At 40.7% G+C, this 23360-nt stretch overlaps 2 protein-coding genes across 11 annotated transcripts in view; both read right to left on the minus strand.

Moving 5' to 3' along the window:
* The window catches only part of afap1 (actin filament associated protein 1), a 62945-nt gene extending 57990 nt beyond the window's left edge, over positions 1–4955 (minus strand). The window contains exon 1 of the mRNA XM_079845746.1: positions 4833–4955. Within this exon, the coding sequence (XP_079701872.1) occupies positions 4833–4854 (22 nt within the window). The 5' untranslated portion in view covers positions 4855–4955. The remainder of the gene's footprint in view (positions 1–4832) is intronic.
* Positions 4956–6038: 1083 nt separating this feature from the next.
* ablim2 (actin binding LIM protein family, member 2) overlaps positions 6039–23360 on the minus strand; it is a gene marked incomplete at its 3' end in the record, with an annotated part of 112693 nt that continues 95371 nt past the window's right edge. For 5 of the 10 annotated variants that reach the window (XR_013815353.1, XR_013815354.1, XR_013815355.1 and 2 more), the window contains 6 exons: positions 17596–17636; positions 14845–14950; positions 14338–14396; positions 13227–13288; positions 10972–11052; positions 6043–8997 (listed from right to left, as the gene is read on the minus strand). Coding sequence is in view for 2 of the 10 variants with exons in the window: in XM_079801552.1 (XP_079657678.1) it covers positions 8884–8997; positions 10972–11052; positions 13092–13099; positions 13231–13288; positions 14338–14396; positions 14845–14950; positions 17596–17636 (467 nt within the window). Of the gene's footprint in view, positions 8998–10971; positions 11053–13091; positions 13100–13222; positions 13289–14337; positions 14397–14844; positions 14951–17595; positions 17637–23360 lie in introns of those variants that run through there. The other 5 variants (XR_013815350.1, XR_013815351.1, XR_013815352.1 and 2 more) reach the window with 3 other exon arrangements.

The raw sequence follows: 23360 nt of genomic DNA on the forward strand, positions 1-23360 counted from the left end.
CAGGAGGCGGCGTCCTCTCTGGACTGGGGACAGGAGGTGGCGTCCTCTCTGGACCGAGGACAGGAGGCGGCGTCCTCTCTGGACCGGGGACATGAGGCGGAGTCGCTGTTATGCTGCACTACGAAGCTCTTACTGTATTCTTATCGATGTCGTGTTTGCTGTTAGTTGTGGTGAAAATATTTTGTGAGAAAAATAGCGTTGCAATGACGAGATCACTGCATTCACACGATCAACAGACTCAATGCTCATCACTGCAGACTTTCATGTGATGGGAAAAGATCTAAAAATAATGCTCTAATCAACACTTTCACGATTCGTTAATCTCGACGGCTGTAATAGTAAAAAAACGTAGTAAAAGTATTCGAGAGCGGTTCCACATGTAATACGCATTTCAAATGCAAAGATGTCAGCCAATCACAGCAGTGGGCGTTTACACTGAAGTCTCACAGCAGACACGCCCCTACAAAAAGAGCATTCAAGCCAGAGGGCTAAAATCAGGATAGAAAAATGCCTTTTATTTCTAAATTATGACATTTTATGATGTAAAAATCATACTAACAATATAAATACACCTCAGGAAACATTATAAAATAATAAAAAAAATCCACATCATGGGGCCTTTAAATAATATAATAACAAATACCAATTTGTGATAATACCAGCCTTCCACATTCAAGTTAAAAAAGGCGGTGTCTGCTCTTACATTAAAAAAGGTGGAGAGATGGCTTCAAAGTAAACAAACACAGACTATAAGCCACAAAACTCATGTTGATCTCATGGGGTCTTTAAGACAGAGAGAGTGGTCTTTATGTGCTCTCAAAGGGCCTTTTTAGCTCATATAAACACAACAGGGCAGAGTATATAAAAAGGTTTAATAAAACAAAGACATGAGCCCTACTGGTAGAGCATGGTGCTTGCAACTTCAAGCTCATGGGTTCAATTCCCAAACGAACCCCATCGAACCCAAAAGCATTTGCCACTGAAAGTTTTGTATAAAAGTGTCTGCAGAATGCATAAATGTGATGATCCATGTTACATTTCCTTGTCTCTCTAATGTGTCTATAAAATAAAGCAAGTATATACCAATAGAACTTCCCATTGAATCACGTCAGAGGTCAGGAAGTGGTTTAGTATTGAGTCAGACAAAGGATCAGCAGCTGTTTACAGCTGTATTTGACGCACACACTCACACAATTAAGAGACATGCTGCGTCCTGAGGCAGACTAATATAAACCCACTGGAGACTCTGTTAGTCTGTGAAAACTATCCTAAGGCACAGACTGCTAGACTAGAACCACAAGAGAGGAAAAACAGCCTGGATGGTGACTGGTAGAAGTCAGAAAGAAACTGTCCTGTACATTATCACTACATTTTCCCCATCATTCAAAGCAGTGATTAATGAACATCCACCAAATGTCTGTACGACTGCTTTTTTTCTCTTGCAAACTAAGCAAGACCAGTCATCCATCTTTGCCCTGCACAGATTCTGCAACAATGCAGGGCCAGATGTGCACTAGTAATGATGTCACTGCATCAGCAATCAGACATTGGACCACATGTAGAGGCCAGTCATCAAGCTATCAGACAAAATATCAAACTCCCACGAACAGAGGCCATGCAACACTCAGCTATACTGGTATTTAGCCCTCGGATGACCTCACTTTGTGTGGTTACAGAATTCTTGAAATAAAGTGGAAATGAAAAAGCTATGCTGTTAGGGTGCAACATCTTTTTCACCTTAAAGGGACCGTTCACCCAAAAATTTAAATTACCCCATGATACACTCACCCTCAAGCTGTCCTAGGTGTATATGAATTTCTTCTTTCAGACGAACACAATCGGAGTTATATTAAAAAATGTCCTGGCTAATCCAAGCTTTATAATGGCAGTGAAAGGCAGCCCAACTGTAGCCGTAACTGGCACGACAATGACGTCAGACGTAGCCCAAGTGTTTTGAACAAGAGTGCCCCACACGTCCTGAAAAGTGTAGACAAAGCGTCACGATCGCCCCCAGGTGGTTGGTCTAAGTATAGCCCATCAACCCTGCCCCTTCATGTATTCTAATGTGACGCGAGACAAAGATGGTTTCTGTCATTTTATGCCGTTTTTATCACGCTGATGTTAGTTCAAGTGTTTTTTCTTAAAATAAGTTTGGTTTTAGTTAGTTATTTGATGCTATAAAAATGGTGATGTGACAACATGATTGACAGCTTCTCCGAGCGATTTTCGGGAGGAGATTGGAGCTTTAACTTTAGTTTCTACATTTCCACTACTGTTTATTTCACACCAACATAATGAGTTGTTCTGCAGTTAACAGATACTGCAGGAGTGTGGGCAGGTTTTTGATATCGCGGCTCTACTTCTACTCCCGATCAGCGCAAGATGTCACACAATCCAACGCTCTCCATTGACTTTGCATTGCGTGAGGCTGCCTCCTTGTCATTTCGGACTTATAACAAAAAACAGAACAATGTCTAAAAGCTGATATGTGACATGGTGTTCAGCAAACAAGCTAAAAAACACAGAAATAAGTTTTTATAAGCTGTCGACCCAAAAAATCAAACGTTTAAGGAGGCAAAAGTGGATACAGGCAATAAGAAGTGAAGCTTCAGCAGCAAGAATGGGTCAATTTTGGGATCCTCACACACCTGAAACATTTTGTCGCTATCCAAATGTCAGTTTTATATATGATATTTCCTGTAACTGATTACGTTCCCCTCCAGTGGGCGTAGTTCTCAGTGTAAAATAGCATTGTCTCAATTGCCTGTATCCACTTTTTTGTCCTTAAACGCTCGTTTTTTTGGGTCAACAGCTTATAAAAACTTCTGGGTTTTTCGTTCTGTGTTGTTTAGCTTGTTTGCTGTTCACCTTGTCACATATCAGTTTTTATACATTGTTCTGTTTTTTGTTACGAGTCAAAAATGACAAGGAGGCCGCTTCACGCAATACAAAGTCACGTTTTTTGTATCGCCCCCCAGGTGGGCGTGGTCTTCAGATTATGATGCGTGTCGCTCTGTCTCTATGGTTTTGAACTGCAAGAGGCGTCACACTTTCGTCGTAAGTTGAATACGGAATACTTGATAAAGTTTTAAATATGGATATTTTTCTTACACAAACCCATCAATTCACTTCAGAAGGCCTTTATTAACCCTCCCAGGAGCCACGTGGAGTATGTTTATTATAGATGGATGTGCTTTTTTGGGCTTCAAATTTTGGGTTGCCATTCACTGCCATAATGCTTGGATTAGCCAGGACATTTTTAATATAACTCTGACTGTATTCGTCTGAAAGAATATACACCTAGGATGGCTTGAGGGTGTGTAAATCATGGGATAATTTTCATTTTTGGGTGAACTATCCCTTTAAATGACATCAAAATACACCTACTTTATAGTGTTCATTCTCCGCCAGATCGATATGCAACTGCCAGTAAAATCAGCATTTCCTTAAGAATGGAAGGAAATATTATTTTTAAAGGGTGGGATCAATTTAGAAAAGGTATTTTGTTACTGCTCTGATTAGGAAGCAGAACATCCTGAATTGAATCTCCTGTTTGTATGATACAAATTGCCAAATGAGCACAATGCAGATGAACACTACAGGTCAAGTAAGGCTACATCGCCCATTTTACCAGATGGTCCTTGACTAACATCCCTCAAAGCGCCTGGTCACACCCATTAAACTCTACACTGGCTATTGATCAAAGATGCTGAGCTTTGTCCACATGCTTATCTTTGTTTTTCCAAATGATCGTATTTCTAGCCAAGAAGTCCAAGCACTGTGTTTAGCCAAACCCAACCTGTTCCAGTCAATTCTTCCTTATTTTCTTTACCTGGCTTGACTGTTTTGAGACAGTCTGGACAATGAGATATGAGACGCAGCAGGCCACTTTGGTGGCTTTTTAGGTTTTGTCCTGATTTCCCTCATCTCAGAGGCAGAGCCAGAGTAAGTAATGCCAACAATGCACAGGATGATGGTTCTTGTCCGCTCTATTGTCAGTAATTCCCTCGAGGAAAACTGAACTGTAAAAGAACTTCACATGGTCCCAAATTCTTTATATAAATAGCCTGTTCAAAAAAACATCCTCTGAACGTGCAAAACACCTGGGAACAACAGTAACAAAGCTAAAGAAAAACTAGGATCAACTAAGGTAAACAACAGACATTTTGGCAGTTCTGGTGTTATCATTGACAACAATGTCATCCTCATATAAACCGCAAAAACATAATCCAGCTTCCCTATCAAAGTGGTTTAGGAGTAATGCCACTGAAAAGTATCAAATAAATTGGATTTGTTCTTCACAATTTAGCTTTTCACCTCTCTCCCAGCCCCTCCCCCCTTCGCATAATCAGAGACTGGGGCTCGAGACGCCAGATGATCCTGCAGGCTCGTGCTATTCAACAAGGGCCCCCACGAGCGCTTCACATTCATCAGGATGCCTCGTGCTTCTTTGTTTTCAGCCTCAGCTCCAAAACAAGAAAAGGGTTGATGGCAGCTCCAAAAAATGACTAATATTAATGCAGGGTGACAACTTCAAAGCTGTTTTTATGTTGTTATTATTAGCATTTGTAAAGAAATAAACAATTAAGCAAGCCCATCACCTGCATTTGCAAGGGGAATTTGAGATTTTTAGAAGTTATGTTAATAACTGTACAGTCTTTTTTTTCTTTTCTATGCACACATATGACTCTACAGCATAGAGCTTGTCCTTATGAAACCCCAGCTGCTGTACTGTAATCGACAAATTAGGAAACATTTCATTGATAGCCAAGACTCTTTCACAACGCATAAATAGAGACAACTGTTTAATCATTTTAACAGTGACATCTTACCTTCTCCGTTATTTTCCGTCATAACTTTATCGCAAGATGATGGACCTGCCCTGTATCCGCGTGCACTTGATAACAGCCGCCTCTGTTGTTCCTCTGGCCTGCGTTAGCCTTCCTCAGATTCATATCTTGGCTCTGGGGACCGCTCACGCTGTCAAATCATCCCTGGACTGACAACCGTGTGAGCCAATCCGGCAGCGCGCTACAAAAAATCCAACCAATAGCAGAACTTGGAGGCGTTAACATTTACACATTGGGAAGATGGTGTTGTAGCCTAATAAATTTTTTGTTTCGTCTATATATCTATTTAGTTTTTTTTTTCTTTTTTTTTCAAACTTTTATAAGCAAAGTTCAAAAAAAAAATTGTAATAGTATAGCTACTTATGCAACAAATTGTGTAAATTAATGTGAATGTAGAAAGATCTATCTATCTATGTCTGTCTTGTCTATCTATCTATTCTATCTATTTATCTATACATCTATCTGTCTAACATATGTAGAGATAGATAGATAGACAGACAGATATATATATATATATATATATATATATATATATATATATATATATATATATATATATATATATATATATATATATATATATATATATATCTGTCTGTCTATCTATCTATCTCTACATATCTATGTATGTCTATCTATCTTTCTATCTCTGTCTGTCTGTCTATCTATATATCTATCTTTGTCTGTCTATATCTATCTCTGTCTGTCTATCTATATATCTATCTCTGTCTGTCTGTCTATCTCTGTCTGTCTATCTATCTATCTCTACATATCTATCTATGTCTGTCTATCTATCTTTCTATCTCTGTCTGTCTGTCTATCTATATATCTATCTTTGTCTGTCTGTCTATATCTATCTATGTCTGTCTATCTATATATCTATCTCTGTCTGTCTGTCTATATATCTCTGTCTGTCTGTCTATCTATATATCTATCTCTGTATGTCTATCTATTTCTGTCTATGTATATATATATCTTTGTCTGTCTATCTATCTATATCTGTCTATCTGTATATTTATTTCTGTCTATATAGTTCTGTGTTTGTCTATCTATCTATCTATCTATCTATCTATCTATCTATCTATCTATCTATCTATCTATCTATCTATCTATCTATGTCTGTCTGTCGATCTCTGTTGGATATGTCTAATTCAGCTGCTTACATTTTTTACAGAAAAAAAAACACTTGAGTTGAAGCAGCTGTATTTATTGAGATGAATATCAATATTTATTGCAAAGCAACTCAAAGACATGGTGAATAAAATGGGTGCATTTACATTTCTCAAACTTTGCACAGTCAGAATAACATCACAATCACAGTTATACGCAGTAGTTAGTTTGCATATTAGCACAAAACCATGCGCACCCATGGGAAACTCATAATGCTGTGTGACCTCATCATAACACAAAGACAACTTCATAAGGTCTCTCAAACTTTCTAGGTATAAAATGAAATTGAATGCAATCGGACCCAGGCACAAACTCTCTTGTAATAGTAGCAAAAGTAGTCCAGCAGCTCTCAAAACTGTTGGGTCAGAGTTCTCTTGGGTCACATCTGTCTTCATCCAGACAAAGAGACTTCACACACACAAAGAAAAATAAATTTTGAAGTGATTTCCAAAAGCAAACCGTATTATTAGAAAACACAAAAATTGAACCAATGCAGATGTAGATATGACCTCCTTGTTTAGTCTTGATTTGGGTGTTTTTAAGGGTTAGAACAGAATGAAGATGATCGAAAACACACTGATCTGAACTCATCTAGCCTGAACTATCGGACTGCTGTACTGGAGGCTAACACCACTCACACTCACACGCGTGCCTGTTTCTACAGCTGTTTAAATAAGACTAACGCATTCGTCCTCTGCAGCTCAACGTGGTTCTTCTGGGAAGGCTCCCACCTACGCACTCAGACCAAAACACATTCATGTATTCGAGACAAGCTTTACTGTTTTTCCCAAACACAACAGATTTTGGCATGACCGGCAAAGGCTTAAATTTACTGCATGAAAAATTTTACATTATGACCCTGAAGAAAGAGATTTGGATATGCACACACTTATAGTCAGAAACACCATACTTTCACAATCAACAATAAAGTAAAACAATCTGAGTTTCCCTGCTGAGCAGTTTAAAAAAATCCAAAGATGCCTTGATATTGTACAAGATATAGGCACGTTACACATGGTTGTCATTAGTCGAAACTTAGTTCACCGAATGTTGGGTTTCTAACAGTTCCAGATTTCTGACATCTTTAATACATCCATATAATTAAAAGGACAAAACACCTTGCAAGTTTCTTTGCAAATTTGATTAATTGGCATCAGTAAAAGAACCTTAAGAATGTGTCTGAAGAAACAAAACAATCTCTCAGTAACTTTCAGATCTCAAATCAAACAACACGTCATGATTACACTCTAGAGTTGAATATGAAGCCATTACATGATGCTTTCCAGTATATGCAGTGCATGCCTACAGGGTGACATGATCAGTGTAACGGACATTTATATCAATATACTGCACACACATTTATTAACAATCAAAATAACAGAAAAGCACAATCATATTTGTTTTAAATGAAATGAAGCGCCACTGAATTGCATGCGTTATTAAGTGTTGTGTTGTTTTAGTTTCACTAATTGCTACAGAAACTGTTAACTTTGGCATGGCTCCATGCTAAAGTCAATGTTGCAATTATTTGCAAATGGCAAATAAAATATCTGGCAATCTCTATGAAAAAAAAAGCATACAAAAATAAGGGTTTACTCTGCAATGAGCACTTTCAATTGTGTAGATTAAAACAACGAGAAAGACCAATGTGCTGATGCATTTGATAAGATTTATGATGATACGCAATGTGCACAATATATATGGAGAGTATGTAACGTCCAGATATCAGTTTAAATGTCTTATTGAATAACTATGTTGTCATAATAATGACATCTGATGAATTGCACATTGACCTGAAAAAGCAAACAGATACATAACACAAAAGATATTGTTCTAGCTGTCCGCACTCACAGTCATTCAGCAACTGTAAAGATTAATAAACGTATCAACTAACACTGTGTCCTAACCAGGCGCAATACGACAAGTTCTGAATCTGATGTGACGAAATCATAAGATATTTAATGTTTAATGTACAGTTCCGAGGAACCAATGAGATTTCACAGTGGGCGGGGCTGCATAAATGGAAACCAAGCGATCGACAAAGTCCTGTTGCTCTTTGCTTGTCACGCTCAAGGCTGGATAGGACAGAAATGACACGGAAGAGGTTTTTTTCTTGTCGCTTTATTGCGTCGCGTCTGGTTAGGTCACGTGGATGCTTGACTTCTTGCTCTGAATGAGTCTTTGGCCTGGTCATGCTAAAGCCATGGATGAATGAGCTTCCATAAAGCTGATATTACATGATAGATATTACAGTCCAAGCAGTGGCTGAGTATCATGTCTAGGAGGTAAGAAGAGGAGCAGGCAGGAAGAGATTGCGAAAGACATTGAGCAAAGAATACGAGTAGACGAGGACAAAACGTTGGACAACATTCATTGCAGTCAAAAACAAGGGGACAGGGGAAGATGGGCGGTGTTAAATATCATAAAGACTTACAAGTAGAGCTGGTTGGCCATGTTTATCAACGGTATAAAATGTAAAGAAAGTGGCTTATATCAATATCGAGTGCCTTTTCCACAAAGAGAGAACACAACACAGTAATCACAAAGACAGCAGAGGGAGCGAGATCAAAGACAATCAAAGAGAAAAACGAAGAGTCGTGGAGAATTCAGTTTTCTGACTCCAGTCTCTCCGTCATCGGAGTAACATTCAGACCATGTGGTGTGGCGTTCGCACACAGAGCTAGGTGGCAAACGGGCATTGTGAAAGCGCTTCCTCTTCCTCAGCGTGAGATGGGATGACAGTAGCTATGCAGCAGAATGAAGGTGCATATATATTTCTCTCACACTCATCCCTCCATGCACAGGACGGATGAGAAGAGGTTTTCTCTTTATCTTTGCTTTCCTTCGAGCGATTCGGCGTGATTTAAAACAAACGGGCTTTCTTTTTGAGATCATTTTTCTTCCACAAAGCCAAACGGTCAAACTGTTCAATGGTCATCCCGAACACGTTGTAGAAGTCCTCTGGTGACAGGTGCCTCTGAAATGATAAGAATTACGGTAAATGTAATTATATACATTTTTTTAAACTTAACAAATAAATTGTGTTAACTGCTGATTTTAAAGAGATAGTTCAGTCAAAAGATTGTAATTTTGTTAGGGCTGTGCGATATTGAAGAAAAATGCGATATGCGATATCCTTGTTAAATAATGCGATATTCGAAATGCGATACGATATTGCTTTAAGTGTGTAAAATCAATTTCTTTCCCCAACTGATATCTTTCACTTAAAGCATAACTGACTGTGTTTACATGAGTACTCATCAAGACAGCCATTTTGACATGACTGTGTGTATTTGACAGTTTGAGTGTGTAACAAAGGAAAAAATGCTGCTATATGCATCGACCTAAAATGTACACTTTTCACAATGTTGAAGTAGCCTATTAAAATCATTCAGATATTGCGTACCCTTGCGATATGTACATTTGCGATATTTCTATATATTGCGCAGCCCTAAATGTTGTCATAATTTATGTCGTTCCAAACTTGAATTACTTTCTTTCTTCAGTAGAACACAAAATATGTTATGCACTACTGGTGCAAAAATAATAATTTAAATATTAGTATAATAATTTTGCCTTGATAATCCTGCTTTATTCCTGCTGTGGTCACCATCTACTTTCATTGTACGGAAAAGAGCAGCTTGTACATTGTGCTAAATATATATAATACAATCTTTTTGATTTCCACATAAGAATGTCATACAAATAATAACAGCATTGTCATGTTTGGGTGAACTATCACTTTAAAGTATGTAGAATAGCTCTATGATATAGTCATCCATCTATGAAGGCCTAAAATAACACTGTCAAAGAGCTAATCAAACCTTAATCAGAACAAACCCAAAGAACCTTCCCGCCAGGAATCTAAGCACTGTTTATTCTGCTAACAATATCTACATGACGCAAACGTCATTACAGATTAAAGACTAAGTGAAAAATAATACAATATTGACAATAATTACAACCATCTATATCCATGTGTCACCTAAGGCTTTGCACTTGTTGTGGACTGGGGTGCTATGAAAGTTTGCCAGGCTTTTAAGCCTATGACCTCAATTTGGGTTTAAACCATTCCAGAAAGGATTTGTATAAATCTTTATTCTTTCAAGCCCTGTTGTATGTGGTACTGTAACACTTGCAGATGTGTGGGTATCTTGCATGCCTCTAAATAGATGCTGAAATCACCGTCTTTGGAAAGTTTTGGGTGTTGCAAGTGTCTCCCGCTGGGAGACTGATTCCAATCATGCTCAATTCAAACAGATGTGACAATGGCCTCTTATATCAGGACAGCAGTCACATGATGAAACACATACATACACACGCATTTTGAGTTTTTGCAATTTTAACCACAGTGATTCCAAGCTAACGGTTATAGGGGGTGGGGGGCAAATAAATCAACATCTCTCGTAACTCATGATGAAGTTACAGTGAGCCAGACATTTTTCCTCCCTTTCCATTGAAACCCACTAATAACACTGACACAATGTCCAGGAACACTGAGGACATATCATGTGTTGGCCGTGGGCAAGTGGACTGTGTTCCTGCAAAGCCATAACCTCACAAACACTCACACAGGCAGATGAGCAGTCAGGCATACACACTAACATAAACAACTCTTCGTCTGACTGCCGTCTCGTATACTTTGATCCAGACTAACATTGACAAAATGATTATTAAACAGCAATAAGACAGCCCATGCTCCATAATAAACAGATTGACACAATTGAATATTAGCGTAAATCTTTATAAACGCATCGCTTGATTATGACTTTAGCTTTGAAACGCATTGGGATGTTCCAGAGCAATCTATTTCAAATATAATCACACTAAACAAAACCACTCAGCATAAGGCAGAGTTTGATTCAGCAAACAGGCCACATAGAGAGGAATACATAGAAGAGATGGATAAGAAAAAAAAGTGGTCTACTTGGCAGTTCTGATAAAATATTACCTCCAGTCTGGTGCGGTCCACATCACGTGGTAGTTTTACTCGGACTCTGTGGGTCACCGATAGCATGTCATAGGGGTAGACCTGCGACATGTGAAAAACACACAATTACTCAGAAGCACACATACGCTACCATTCAAAAGTTTGGGGTCAGTAAGTTTCTTTCTTTTTTTTTAAAGAAATTATTACTTTTATTCAGCAAGGACACATTAAATTGATCAAAAGTGTCAGTAAAGACATTCATAATGTTATTAAGATTTCTGTTTTAAATCGATGCTGTGCTTTTGAACTTTCTATTGATTAAAGAATCCTGGAAAAAATTGTATCAAGGTTTCCACAAAAAAAATATTAAAGGGGTCATGAACTGGCTTTTTAAAATGTTTTATACTGTTGTCTGAGGTCAACTTATGACGTTTGCGTGGTTTTTACATTCAAAAACATTTGCATTTAATTAAAATTGCACATTCAAATTTTCATATTTTTTGAGCTTTAGCTCCCTTGTGGTCAGTGGGGAAACGGCAACCGGAATGAATCGCCCACAGGGTTCGCAAAATGTCTTTATCAAACAAACACAATGATTCATCTCTCATCCACTCGCGATTGATAGGAATGTTATTTTTTTATTAACGTTACTTGGCCCGCCCGATCGATCAATGAATATAACTGCGAACCGTACGCACACACACACTCGCGCCTTTCAAATATCAAGTCAAGAGAGTGAACAACGCACATCAAGAAAGGAATGTTATTTCACTATTTAAGGCATACGTTTTGGTAGCCCATCTGGTAAACACGTAGCCCCGGGACGTTGGGCTTTGAGAGCACTGGCCCATAAGCATGTCCGAGTCTGACCCCGAATCGCAATGAACCACAACACCACAAATAAAGGATTCTTCAGCCTTTGACAATGGCTAAGGTATGTTCAGTTAGACATGTACACATAATCAATACTATCTGTAACAATGCAATACTATCACATATAAAACATTTTTTACTCACATTAGTATGTTGCTTCATTCATTCATGTAATCTCATCCTGTCTGCAAATCCAGTCTCTTGTTTACAAACGAATCAGTGGTTAAATGAAGGAACAGACGCACAATGTCTTCCCCACATGAGCTGGATATTCATTAAAAATAAAGTTCATCCATGTATTCATAATATTGGAATCTGAATGAAGCTTATGTGGTATGTTTACTGCTTAGAAATTCGATGTGGTTTAGCTCTTATGTAGGCCTATGTCAAGTTAGTGGCACGAGTTGGTGGGCGGGGCTACAGAATCAGCCGTTTTTTTTCTGTTGAGGCGGTGCTTCACTACACGATGACGTCAAGGTGTGGCATATTCTGAAATCGATCGTTTGCTGGGCCTGGTGTCTATAAAAGCTTTGATTTTGACTAACAAGGAAGTTTTCTGCTCTGAAACTTACTGGATATTCTTATATTACTATGACATTTTACATATCAAAAGCTCAAGGGAAAGTTGATTTCTCAATTCATGACCCCTTTAAGCAGCACAACTGTTTTCAACGTTGATAATAAATGTTTCTTGAGAATTAAATGAATCATTTCATAATTTACTCACCCTCAAGTTGTTCCAAACTTGTATGAATTTCTATGGAAGTCAATGGGGTTCATCAAGTGTTTGGTTACCGACATTCTTCAAAATATCTTCTTTTGTGTTTAGCAGAAGAAAGAATTCATACAAGTTTGGAACAACTTGAGGATGAGTAAATGATGACAGAGTTTTTTGGGGGGTGAACTATCCCTTTAAATTTGATTTATTATTCTGTATGGACCAAAAAACATTCAAAATGATTAAAACTGTATAGGCTAAATGGAAAATGTAACAATTTTAACATGATTGAACAATCATCAAAAGCATCTTGCAACCACTAATTTATCACACAAAATTAGACACTGCAAGTCAATATATATTTAATGCTGTCTGGATTTGTTGCATTTTATTATTTTAATTTACCCCCTGACCAGAACCGTCAAGCAACCTATTTCAGGGTCACCACCACACTAACATTGAAAATCACTGTTTTACAAAATATGAAAGTGATAAATTTGATAGCAGCCTCAAAAAACTAAAGCAGTCCATTTAACACACCAGAACTTACCTTATACTCTGAGGAAGGGATGGAAAACAGGAAAGAGGTTGAAAAAAAGAGAAAGAAAGACAAATTACAATCATCAATCTTGTGTGGTACAAATGCAACTCATCTACTGTCTATACAAGTTAAATACTCACTCACTCACCTCTCATTCCACTCCAAGATGAGTCATGATCTACATCATCTTCACCAAGATCAGCCGCCTAGTAAGGAGCAATCCATGAGAACATTTGGCATATATAAAAATTGCATACAGTGTAAATTTATACACAAGCAGAATGCATGGCAATACCACAACACAAATATCCCTCTTTTATTCAAACAGTAGGTGGTCGTTTTTTCAGCTATAGGCACATTTATGTCCCAAAGGATCAACTGATTTCACAGTCTGGTTTTAAGAAGGTCACCATTGACATTGTGATCATTTATTTTTACTACTTTCAAATGAGAGAAACAAAATCATGTTTGAACAGAGCGGCTGCTGTAACTGTGAAAGTTTTTCTTTCATTTCCTGAGGTTAAAGGTTTAAAGTCTAGTGCAGACTGGATCCTCAGGGCTGGAGCTTGTATTTGGTTAAATATTGATCTATGACCATCTCTCTGTTTCACATGCCTTTGTGAATGCGTGTGGAAAGTAAGGGTGAAACACGACACTAAGTCAGACCAGATCAGATTATAAGGAATAGGTCAAATTTCTGTTTTCAAGGAGTTGGATACAAAGAACCGTTACAAAATACTGCCTCCTAGTGTACAGGAGAAGCTTTCAAACGATTCCCAAAACATAAAAGACACTGGCACTCTGCTTGCGAGATAAAAGATCCAAAGTAGATACCGCTGTGGAAGCACATTTGCTCTTCATTACAGATGATAATTCATTAAGGGAGCTAGATTTTCAGTTCAGGATCAAAGTAGAACATGGAAAACAGCCAGAGGGTGGGAGTAAGACACACTTCTAACTGCACGCAAACACAGACACACCCTCTCAGCATTATGGCTTCCTCAGCTAAATCTTTACACCAACTGATCTGTGACTGTCTGTCCTGATGTGTGTGATTACAACAGCCCTCCGTGTCCCAGCAGCTGGGTTTGACAAATCCAACTAGGATCAAACAACATTCTTCACTGCTGAGAGAGCGAATGACAGCATTTGTGACCACAGCTCGCATATATTCCCAAAAATCACTGACAGATGGTGTATTAAAAAGTTTGCGGGGTGCTGTGTTGTGTGCACTATCAGGTCTTGTAAGGTTTACCTTGTATATGCCGTTCCGCCCATATCCTGGCAGCGAAGCAGACTTATTGTATGGAAAGTCTGTAAAACAGAGTTGGTTGAATGGTTTATATAGATTTATGGCACTTTACTCTAGCATCATGTTCAAGGGGACTGGCAGTTTAAGGAGGAAAAGATGAGACATGTAAAGCAAAATTAATATGACAGCTGGAAGAAGTTGCCTTTTAGTTAAAAGAGCTAATCACATGAGTCTGTTTACTCTAGAAAGCACATACACAGAGAACCAGTCTGAAAAGTTTTTAAGCACAATTTGATTATACAAGTGATGTTGTCAGATTAATTTCTGATTCAAATTACTATGTTGACAAACAGTTTTGCATATTTTAGTCATTCTCCATTTATGTATTTTATGTATTCTATTGAATACATAGATAATAGCTGCTTGGGGATGTTACCATGATGGCCACTTAGTGAACTGACATTTGACTGGAGTTTAGATTTCATAAAAAATCATTCATTGGTTACTCACTGGGTTGAGACATATCGGTGGGCAAGCTGTGGGTGGAGGTCCTGGGGTCCAGGTCTGGAGACTGTCCATCAATCTCACTTTTCAGGTTCATCCAACTTGTTCTGGTCTATTGACAGACAAAAACAGTCAGAAATACATGTTATACAACCAAATAAAGAATTTGATGGAAATACAGGATGGAAAACATACAGTATACGCTTCATTACACTACCAAAACAACAGAAATAAGTGCATTCAAGAATGTGCATTTGCAGTGAACTTAACATCTTTAAAGTATATTTTAAAACACTGTAATTGCAGATAATATAAAAGAAAACTTAAATGTACTTAAAGAGAGTACACTTTCATGACTGTTTCTTAACACACCAGTACACTTTTAAAAATGTCACTTTGTAATAATGACAAATTAAACATTTAACTTTAAAGTAGATTTGAAATCATTATGTTTTAATAATATTTTGTCTTGCTTTAAAGGAGTACATTTATTTCAATGTGTTGACCAACATACTAAAACTAGTAAACTACTTGATTATCATTTTAACTGTAGTGATATTCAATATTACATTTAGAGCTAATATATTTTAAATGTACTAAATTGCAACTTCATCACTGCAAATGTGCAAATGTGTAATTACAAATTTATTTAAATACATGAAATGACTTTAAGTATATTTTAGTTTACCATAAATACTTGTCAGTTCATTTAGCAGAACACTTCAACCATATTTCAAAGACAATAAAAGTAATTATGAAATTACATATAATGTACTGAAGTCCTACTTAAGTGGGTCAAAAAAGCACTGGTAAGTTCAACTAATTGCATTTCAAATAAACGTTCATTTAAAGGGGTCATGACATGAGAAATCAAATTTGTCTTGATCTTTTGACATATAAGAGGTCTTTGTACTATTAAAATGTCTACAAGTTTCATAGCTTAAAACGTCCTCCCCATTATAAACAAAGCATTTATTTAATCAATTGGTTTTGATATTGTTGGCAAAAACATTTTCATATGACTGCCTCGAGAACAAGACATCGACTAATAGTAATATATCACACCATAGGCCCCACCCACTGGCATTCAGTTGCTTAACGGCTGAAATTTTCCTATACTGAATTAGAAACCATTATAATCACTGACGCTGTCTACACTTCCACTTTGATGCTTCAAAAAGTTCATAAAGATATCATAAACCTAATCCATATGAATTGAGCAGTTTAGCCCAAATTTTCTGAAGAGACATGGTCACTTCTTTATGACAAACAGATTTAATGTAGGCTTTTCTTCACATATAAACATTGATCAGCGAACATAAACACAAGCTCAACTGAACCTGCTTGACACGCGAGAACGTACCTCTTGCGGAAGCTTACGTGCTGCGTAACACACAAGAATGAACCTCATTGGTTCTTGAGGAAGCTCAAACGTGCTGCATAACACACAAGAATGAACCTCATTGGTTCTTGCGGAAGCTCAAATGTGCTAACACACAAGAACGAATCACATTGGTTCTTGCGGAAGCTCAAATGTGCTGTGTGACACAAGAACGAATCTCATTGGTTCTTGCGGAAGCTCAAACGTGCTGTGTGACACTAAAATGAACCTCATTGGTTCTTGCATGTCAAGCGAACATGCTTGAGCTTCCGTTTATCATAATTGATGTGTATTGATGAATATTTATATGTGAATAAAAACTTAAATTAAATCTGTTCAGCGTAAAACTTCTTGAAGCGTCAAAGTGGTAGTTGCATATTAAAACAGCGACGGAAATCACTCAGATTTTATTAAAAATATCTTAATTTGTGTTCTGAAGATAAACAAAAGTCTTAAGGGTTTGGAACAACTTTCATTTTTGGGTGAACTAAAGTATATAAAAAACTTTAAAGGTCCCGTTTTTCGTGTTTTTTTGAAGCTTTGATTGTGTTTACAGTGTGCAATGTGTTCATGTTTCGCGTGTAAAAAAACACAGTATTTTTCACACAATTTACTTATCTGTATACTGCTGTTTTCACTGTCCTCAAAACGGCTTGAAAGATTTCCTTGTTCTATGAAGTCCCTCCTTCAGAAATACGTAACGAGTTCTGATTGTGCCAGCGGTTCCCATGTTGTGATTCGACAGCAGCTTAGCGCACGCAGAGCGCACGTTACCGGAAAGGTCACGCCTCTCACCATAACGGGGATGCATGCGCTCAATGATCTCTAAGTACAGAGTCCCTGGGAAAGCCAAACAAAGGTGACGAAAATAACAGCGTCTCGACGACATGGCGACAAACAAACTATACAAACGCAACCGAACGCAACACTTCCTCTTATCCACGCGGGAGCAACAAGACCACGCCCCCTTTTTTCGCGTACTCTTGTGGGCGGAGGTTAGTCGACAAACTGCTCTACTGACGTAATTAAAGCAGGATGTACCAGGATGTAGTCCCAACCGGCCGTTCGCTGTAGGCTTTGAAAGGGAACTTCTGTTAAATAAAATATCTCGCTTGGCATTGAACTTTGAGCTTTATAATTTTACAGGTATTATATATGCTCTAACAGCAACATTACACACTAACTAAAGTTTGAAAAATGGGATCACGAAGAACAGGACCTTTAAAGTATATTACTACCGTAATAAGTATTATTTTTAAGTGTGCTAGGTGTTCTTCTTTCACAAGGGTCAGCTGGATTAAATTAACATAACTTGATACTGAATGTTTATAATAGACAAAACCACACAGAGATGTTTATGTAAATATATAAATCACCTTTCTGTCTACGTCATCATCTTGCCAGGAGGTTCTGGAAGCTGCAGCACAGTAAGAAAGTTTAAATATATCGTAATGGACAGTGTGCACTGTTTGAGAGAGTGATTGACATCATGCAGGTTACAGTACCACACACACACAATAAACACTGTAATTCAAATACTGTTATATTCTCATAAATCACATTTCATCTGAGTTTAATTTTAGACAGGGTTTAAACAAATCTCACTATTCACTTGAGGAGAAAAACTAATTTACGGACAAAATCGACAAGCAAGTGAAAAGTGACAACCAAACACAATGTCAATCAAGGTGAAGGGGCGAGTTCAGAAAAAAGGACAAAAGAGTCAGGTAATTAATACCTCTTCCACCCAATCACAATGAGCTTTACTGATGTCATTGAACCAATCACAATGAGTTACACAAATGCCTTTGAAATTTCATGAGTTACACAGACACCAAACATTGTCTAACATCTACAGTACATTACAACAGCACAGACAGATGGGAAACTATACTGCAACTGACAACCGAGTATGTATGGATGGACAGAGGCATGAAAATAAAAGAAAGATTATATCTGACTGCTGTTTCCATGTCAGGATTAACCAATACCACACAATTGCAAAAGAAATGTAGGATTTTTTTTCTATGAAAACTATATCAAAGGCATTATTTACATTAAATGTAAAGTTTGGGATCAGTAAGATTTTTTTTTAATATTACAAAAAATCTATTTCTAATAAATGCTGTTCTTTTGCACTTTGTATTCCTTGTATTCCTGAGTGTTTTCTGAAGGATAATCACAAACTAAGTGTTTAACTTTGCCATCGCATGAATAAAATATACTTTAAAATATATATTCTAATTATTTTAAAGGGTTAGTTCACCCAAAAATGAAAATTCTGTCATTAATTGCTCTCATGTCGTTCCAAACACGTAAGACCTTCGTTCATCTTCGGTACACAAATTAAGATATTTTTGATGAAATCTGAGCTTTCTGATCCCTCCATAGAGAGCAATTGAATTTCAACTTTCAAGGCTCAGAAAGGTAGTAAAGACAAGCGACAAGAATACCTTTTGTGCACAAAAACAAACAAAAATAATGACTTTATTCAACAATCTCTTCTCTTCCCTGTCACTCTTTTACGCTATTCACGTTGTTGGGCTATTCACAAAGAAAAGTGCTTCCGGATTCTACAGCACAATGGCGGCTCACTATTGGCCGAGCACGGCCTGGCACGGAAGAGAAGAGATTGTAGAATAAAGTTGTTACTTTTGTTTGTTTTTGCGCACAAAAGGTATTGTCATCGCTTCATAACATTAAAGGGTTAGTTCACCCAAAAATGAAAATTCTGTCATTAATTACTTACCCTCATGTTGTTCGACACCCGTAAGACCTCCGTTCATCTTCGGAACACAAATGAAGATATTTTAGTTGAAATCCGATGGCTCAGAAAGGCCTCCATTGGCACAATGCACTTTACACTCTCAAGACCCGTAAAAGGCACTAAAGACGTCATTACAAAGTCCATCTCACTACAGTGGTTCTAAAATAACTTTATAAAGCAACGAGAATAGTTTTTGTGCGCAAAAAAACCCCTAAGTAACGACTTATATAGTGATGACCGATTTCAAAACACTGCATCATGAAGCTTCGAAGCGTTATGAATCAGTCAGTCGAATCATGATTCGGATCGCGTGTCAAACCACCAAACTGCTGAAATCACGTGACTTTGGCGATTCAAACCGCTGAATTCATAACGCTTCGAAGCTTCATGATGCTTTGTTTTGAAATCGGTCATCACTATATGTTTTGAAATCGGTCATCACTATATAAGTTGATATTTAGGGGTTCTCTTTCATCATCTCGTGTTCGAGATCCACCTATGGGAAGGGCATCCGTACCTGACCTCTGCAGAAGCATCCAATTGCACCAAGTCTGGCAAGACAGGAGCGCGCAGCCAATGCCCGGTAAGGCCCCGCCCCTTACCTGTGGGCATATATAGCCTGCACGCGCTACTGTACTCCAGTTGACATTCGCTTCTCGCGATCTCTGCGTGTACACAGCTCGGTTGAATTGACGCTGCTCACTATCTGTCTGCAGGAGGAAATATCCTTCGATCAGCCTCCGCCAGGCGTGACAGTTTCTATTCCGCCAGATTGTCTGTGTCTGCTTTCGGAGCCGCCCACGCTCTCTCACGTTTTCCTGTCCCACGGCTGCCCGCCACGGATTTCTCTACGTTTTTCGCCGGTATGTCGCTCTCTATCCCTGCTTCCTCTGCCACCAGCTTGTCACGGGCCTGCCCGGCCACGTGTGGAGCGCTTATCGCCGCTAAGGACCTTCACTCGTTCTGCGTGGTTTGCTTGGGCCTCAAGCACGCGGAAGAGGCCTTGGAGAATCCGGAGAACTGCAGCCACTGCCTTGTGCTGCCTAGGAAACTCCTGCGACGCCGCCTTAAAGTTGCTGCTACCCAGTGCGGCGAGCTCGACTTTTCGGATTCGGACGTGGGACACGGTGACGACAGCGCGCCACCGGGGGCCTCCCGGGACGCGACTGCTCTTGTTTGGGCTGACCAGCCTAACTCTGAGTTCCCCGAAGAGGACATCTTCGTGGGCAACCTCCCGCTCGTCGACGAACCGGCCGGGTCCGGTGACGACGACGACGCGGGCCTTCTCGGGGTCTCCGAGGACGAGGATGCCATCCCGCCCTCTGGTATTCCCCAGGCCAGCGTCCCCGCGGCCTCCCAGTCTATTCTCCTGGATGTTTGTGAACGAGCGGCCGCTCGTCTCAATATTGAGTGGCCGGCTCCACAGAGCGCCACCGACCAGAAGAGAGACATTTACGATGGGAAAGTGTTGGGAGCGCCTCCTGGCCCAAGGAAGCAACTCTTTCCCGCCGTTCCAGCATGTGCTAAGCACATGAAACACTACTGGAAGGACCCGCTCGACTTCAAACACGGTCTCGCGGGCCTGGAGGTTAAAGACATGGCGGCTCTTGGCATGGGTGAGCCGCCCGCTATAGAGCCCTCTATCGCCAGGCACCTCATTCCAGCCCAGGGAGGGCTGCTCGCCCCCCCTAAACCGGTTCTTCCTAACAAGATGGACCGTTTTTCTGCCTCGGTGCACCAGGCCGCCTACAAATCATCGGCCTTGGCTGTTAGAGCACTTAACGTCTCTTCGCTCCTTTCTGCCTACCAGGCGGAAATCCTAGAGGACCTGGGCCAACAGCTCGACAAGGGATCTCCCTCCCCTTCACTATGGAAGGAGATCATTACGGTGAACGATCTCGTCCTCCGCAACGCTCGTCAGGCTGTCCAAGCCTGCGGGCGCTCCATGGCGCTTTCTGTTGTAGGGGAGCGCGCGCTCTGGCTCAATCTGTCAGGCCTCCCGGACAGCGAGAAGAGACGCATCGCAGGCGCCCCGGTAGAGCCCGGCCGGGCTCTCTTTGGGCCCGCCGTCGCACTAATGCAGCAGCGGTGCGACGACAAAAAGAAGGAGGACGAGGCTTTCAAGTTATGTCTTCCTAGGAAGGCGGCTCCACGCCAGGCGCCCCCTGCGCATTTGCCTAACCCGCCGGCCCCGGCGCGTCACTTTCATCAGGGCAAGGAAAGGCCCCGCAACAAGCCCGGCCCGCAAAGGCAGAGCAACCCACCCTCGACCAAGCCCTGGGGGAAACCTACTGCTGCTGCCGCCGCGGGAAAACCCCCAAGCTCTACCCCCAGCGACTCCAAACGCAAGCGGCCTACCTGATGTTTGGCCGATGAGGGTTTGGGGTTCATGTTCTCGAGCGACAAGCTCTCTGGACTCGCTTCCCGCACTAGGGCCCCCGTCCAAAAGACGACGGGCCACTTCTGGAGGGTCCCCCCCTCCCATGGCTGCCCAGCCCATGCGTTCAGTGGACATTGTGTGTTCTCCCCCGTTCAAGAGGTCTGTTGTGAGGATGTGTTCAAAAACAGTGTCACCACACCGCACATGTTGTGTTCCCCTCACTCAGCTAATAAAGGCTTCGGCCCCATTGTTTCCCCGAAAACAAATCACACAAAAAAACTCAAACACATTAAATCAAACGAATCAAATGAATTCGTTACAGAGGGATGTCCTCCCTCTGCAGGGAAATCACTTTTCTCTGCAAAGGGCGGACAGCTCTCTGAACCCACGCATGCAGTCCCTAGTTTCCCCACTAGAGGACGCCATTGCATCACAAATAAGCCAGCTGGGCACACACGAAGCCGGCATCGCTCGGGTGGGTACGCTCGCAAGCCGTGCGGCAGTTTGGCGAGCTGCAGCGGCACCAGAGTGGGTGATGCGCACAATAGTGCAGGGCTATCGTCTGCAGTTTGCTATGAAACCCCCGCGGTTCAGCAGTGTTCTCTTTTCACACACAGAAGAGAGCACTGCCCACGTTCTGAAGGAGGAAATCTCCTCCCTTCTGAGCAAAGGTGCGATTCAGGTGGTTCCCCCCAATTTGATAAACCAGGGTTTTTATTCTCGTTATTTCCTGGTCCCAAAGAAGGACGGTTCTCTCTGTCCCATTCTGGACCTCAGAGTGTTGAACAAACATTTAAGGAAATACAATTTCAGAATGTTAACTCATGGTTTGCTCGCCCGCGCCATAAAACAGAACGACTGGTTCACATCGGTCGACCTGAAAGATGCTTTTTTCCACAAAAGCATTTATCCACCACACAGGAAGTTTCTTCGTTTCGCCTATCAAGGCGTTTGTTACGAATTCACGGTCCTGCCATTTGGTTTGAGTCTAAGTCCACGGTCCTTCAGTCTGTGCGCGGAAGCGGGCTTGACTCCCCTGAGAATGTCTGGTCTACGGATTTTGACATACATAGACGATTGGCTCATCATAGCCGACTCGAAGGAAAAGGTGTTGCAGGACACCTGCCGTGTGCTCGCGCACATCACATCCCTGGGCTTCAGGGTGAATGTGAACAAAAGCAATTTTGCACCCAGCCAGAATGTGATCTTCTTGGGCCTGGAGCTGAACTCAGTCTCCATGCGAGCGCGTCTCTCTCAGGAGCGCGTTCTCTCTCTGATGAACTGTCTATCGCAGTTCAGGGAGGGGGCGAAGGTGCAATATCGCACATGCCTCAGACTACAGGGTCTTATGGCTTCATCTATCCAGGTTTTGCCACTAGGACTCCTGAGGATGAGGGCGTTCATGAAATGGGTTTCGTCACTACATTTCAGCCCGTTACACGATCTCTGTCGCTCGGTAACAGTGACGCGCACCTGCGCCGCAGCTCTGCGCCACTGGAGGAGCACAGACTTTTACGCACAAGGTACCGTCCTGGGGACGGTATTGTTGCGGAAAGTTGTGACGACGGATGCGTCCTTAACAGGCTGGGGTGCCACCCAAGAGGGCAGAACTGTGAACGGTTTGTGGCCGAACAAACTACGTTCAGAGCACATCAATTATTTAGAGCTTCTGACCATTTGGAAGGCTCTGAATCATTTTCTGCCTCGTCTGCAGGGACATCATGTGCTCGTACGCTGCGACAATACCACGGCAGTGGCTTATATCAATCGTCAAGGCGGCGTGTGCTCGTCGAAACTTCATGCCCTAGCTTACAAGCTGCTGGTATGGAGCAGACGTTTTTTCCTGTCGTTACGCGCGACTCATGTTCCGGGAATCCTGAACAAAGGCGCGGATCTTCTATCGAGGGGGAACCCGCTCTTCGGAGATTGGCGCATTCACCCTCAGATAGTGAGCATGATATGGATGAGATTCGGACAGGCGTCCGTAGATCTAT

This window comes from Gobio gobio (assembly GCF_949357685.1).
Source record: "Gobio gobio genome assembly, chromosome: 20".
In the NCBI taxonomy this organism is placed as follows: Eukaryota; Metazoa; Chordata; class Actinopteri; order Cypriniformes; family Gobionidae; genus Gobio; species Gobio gobio.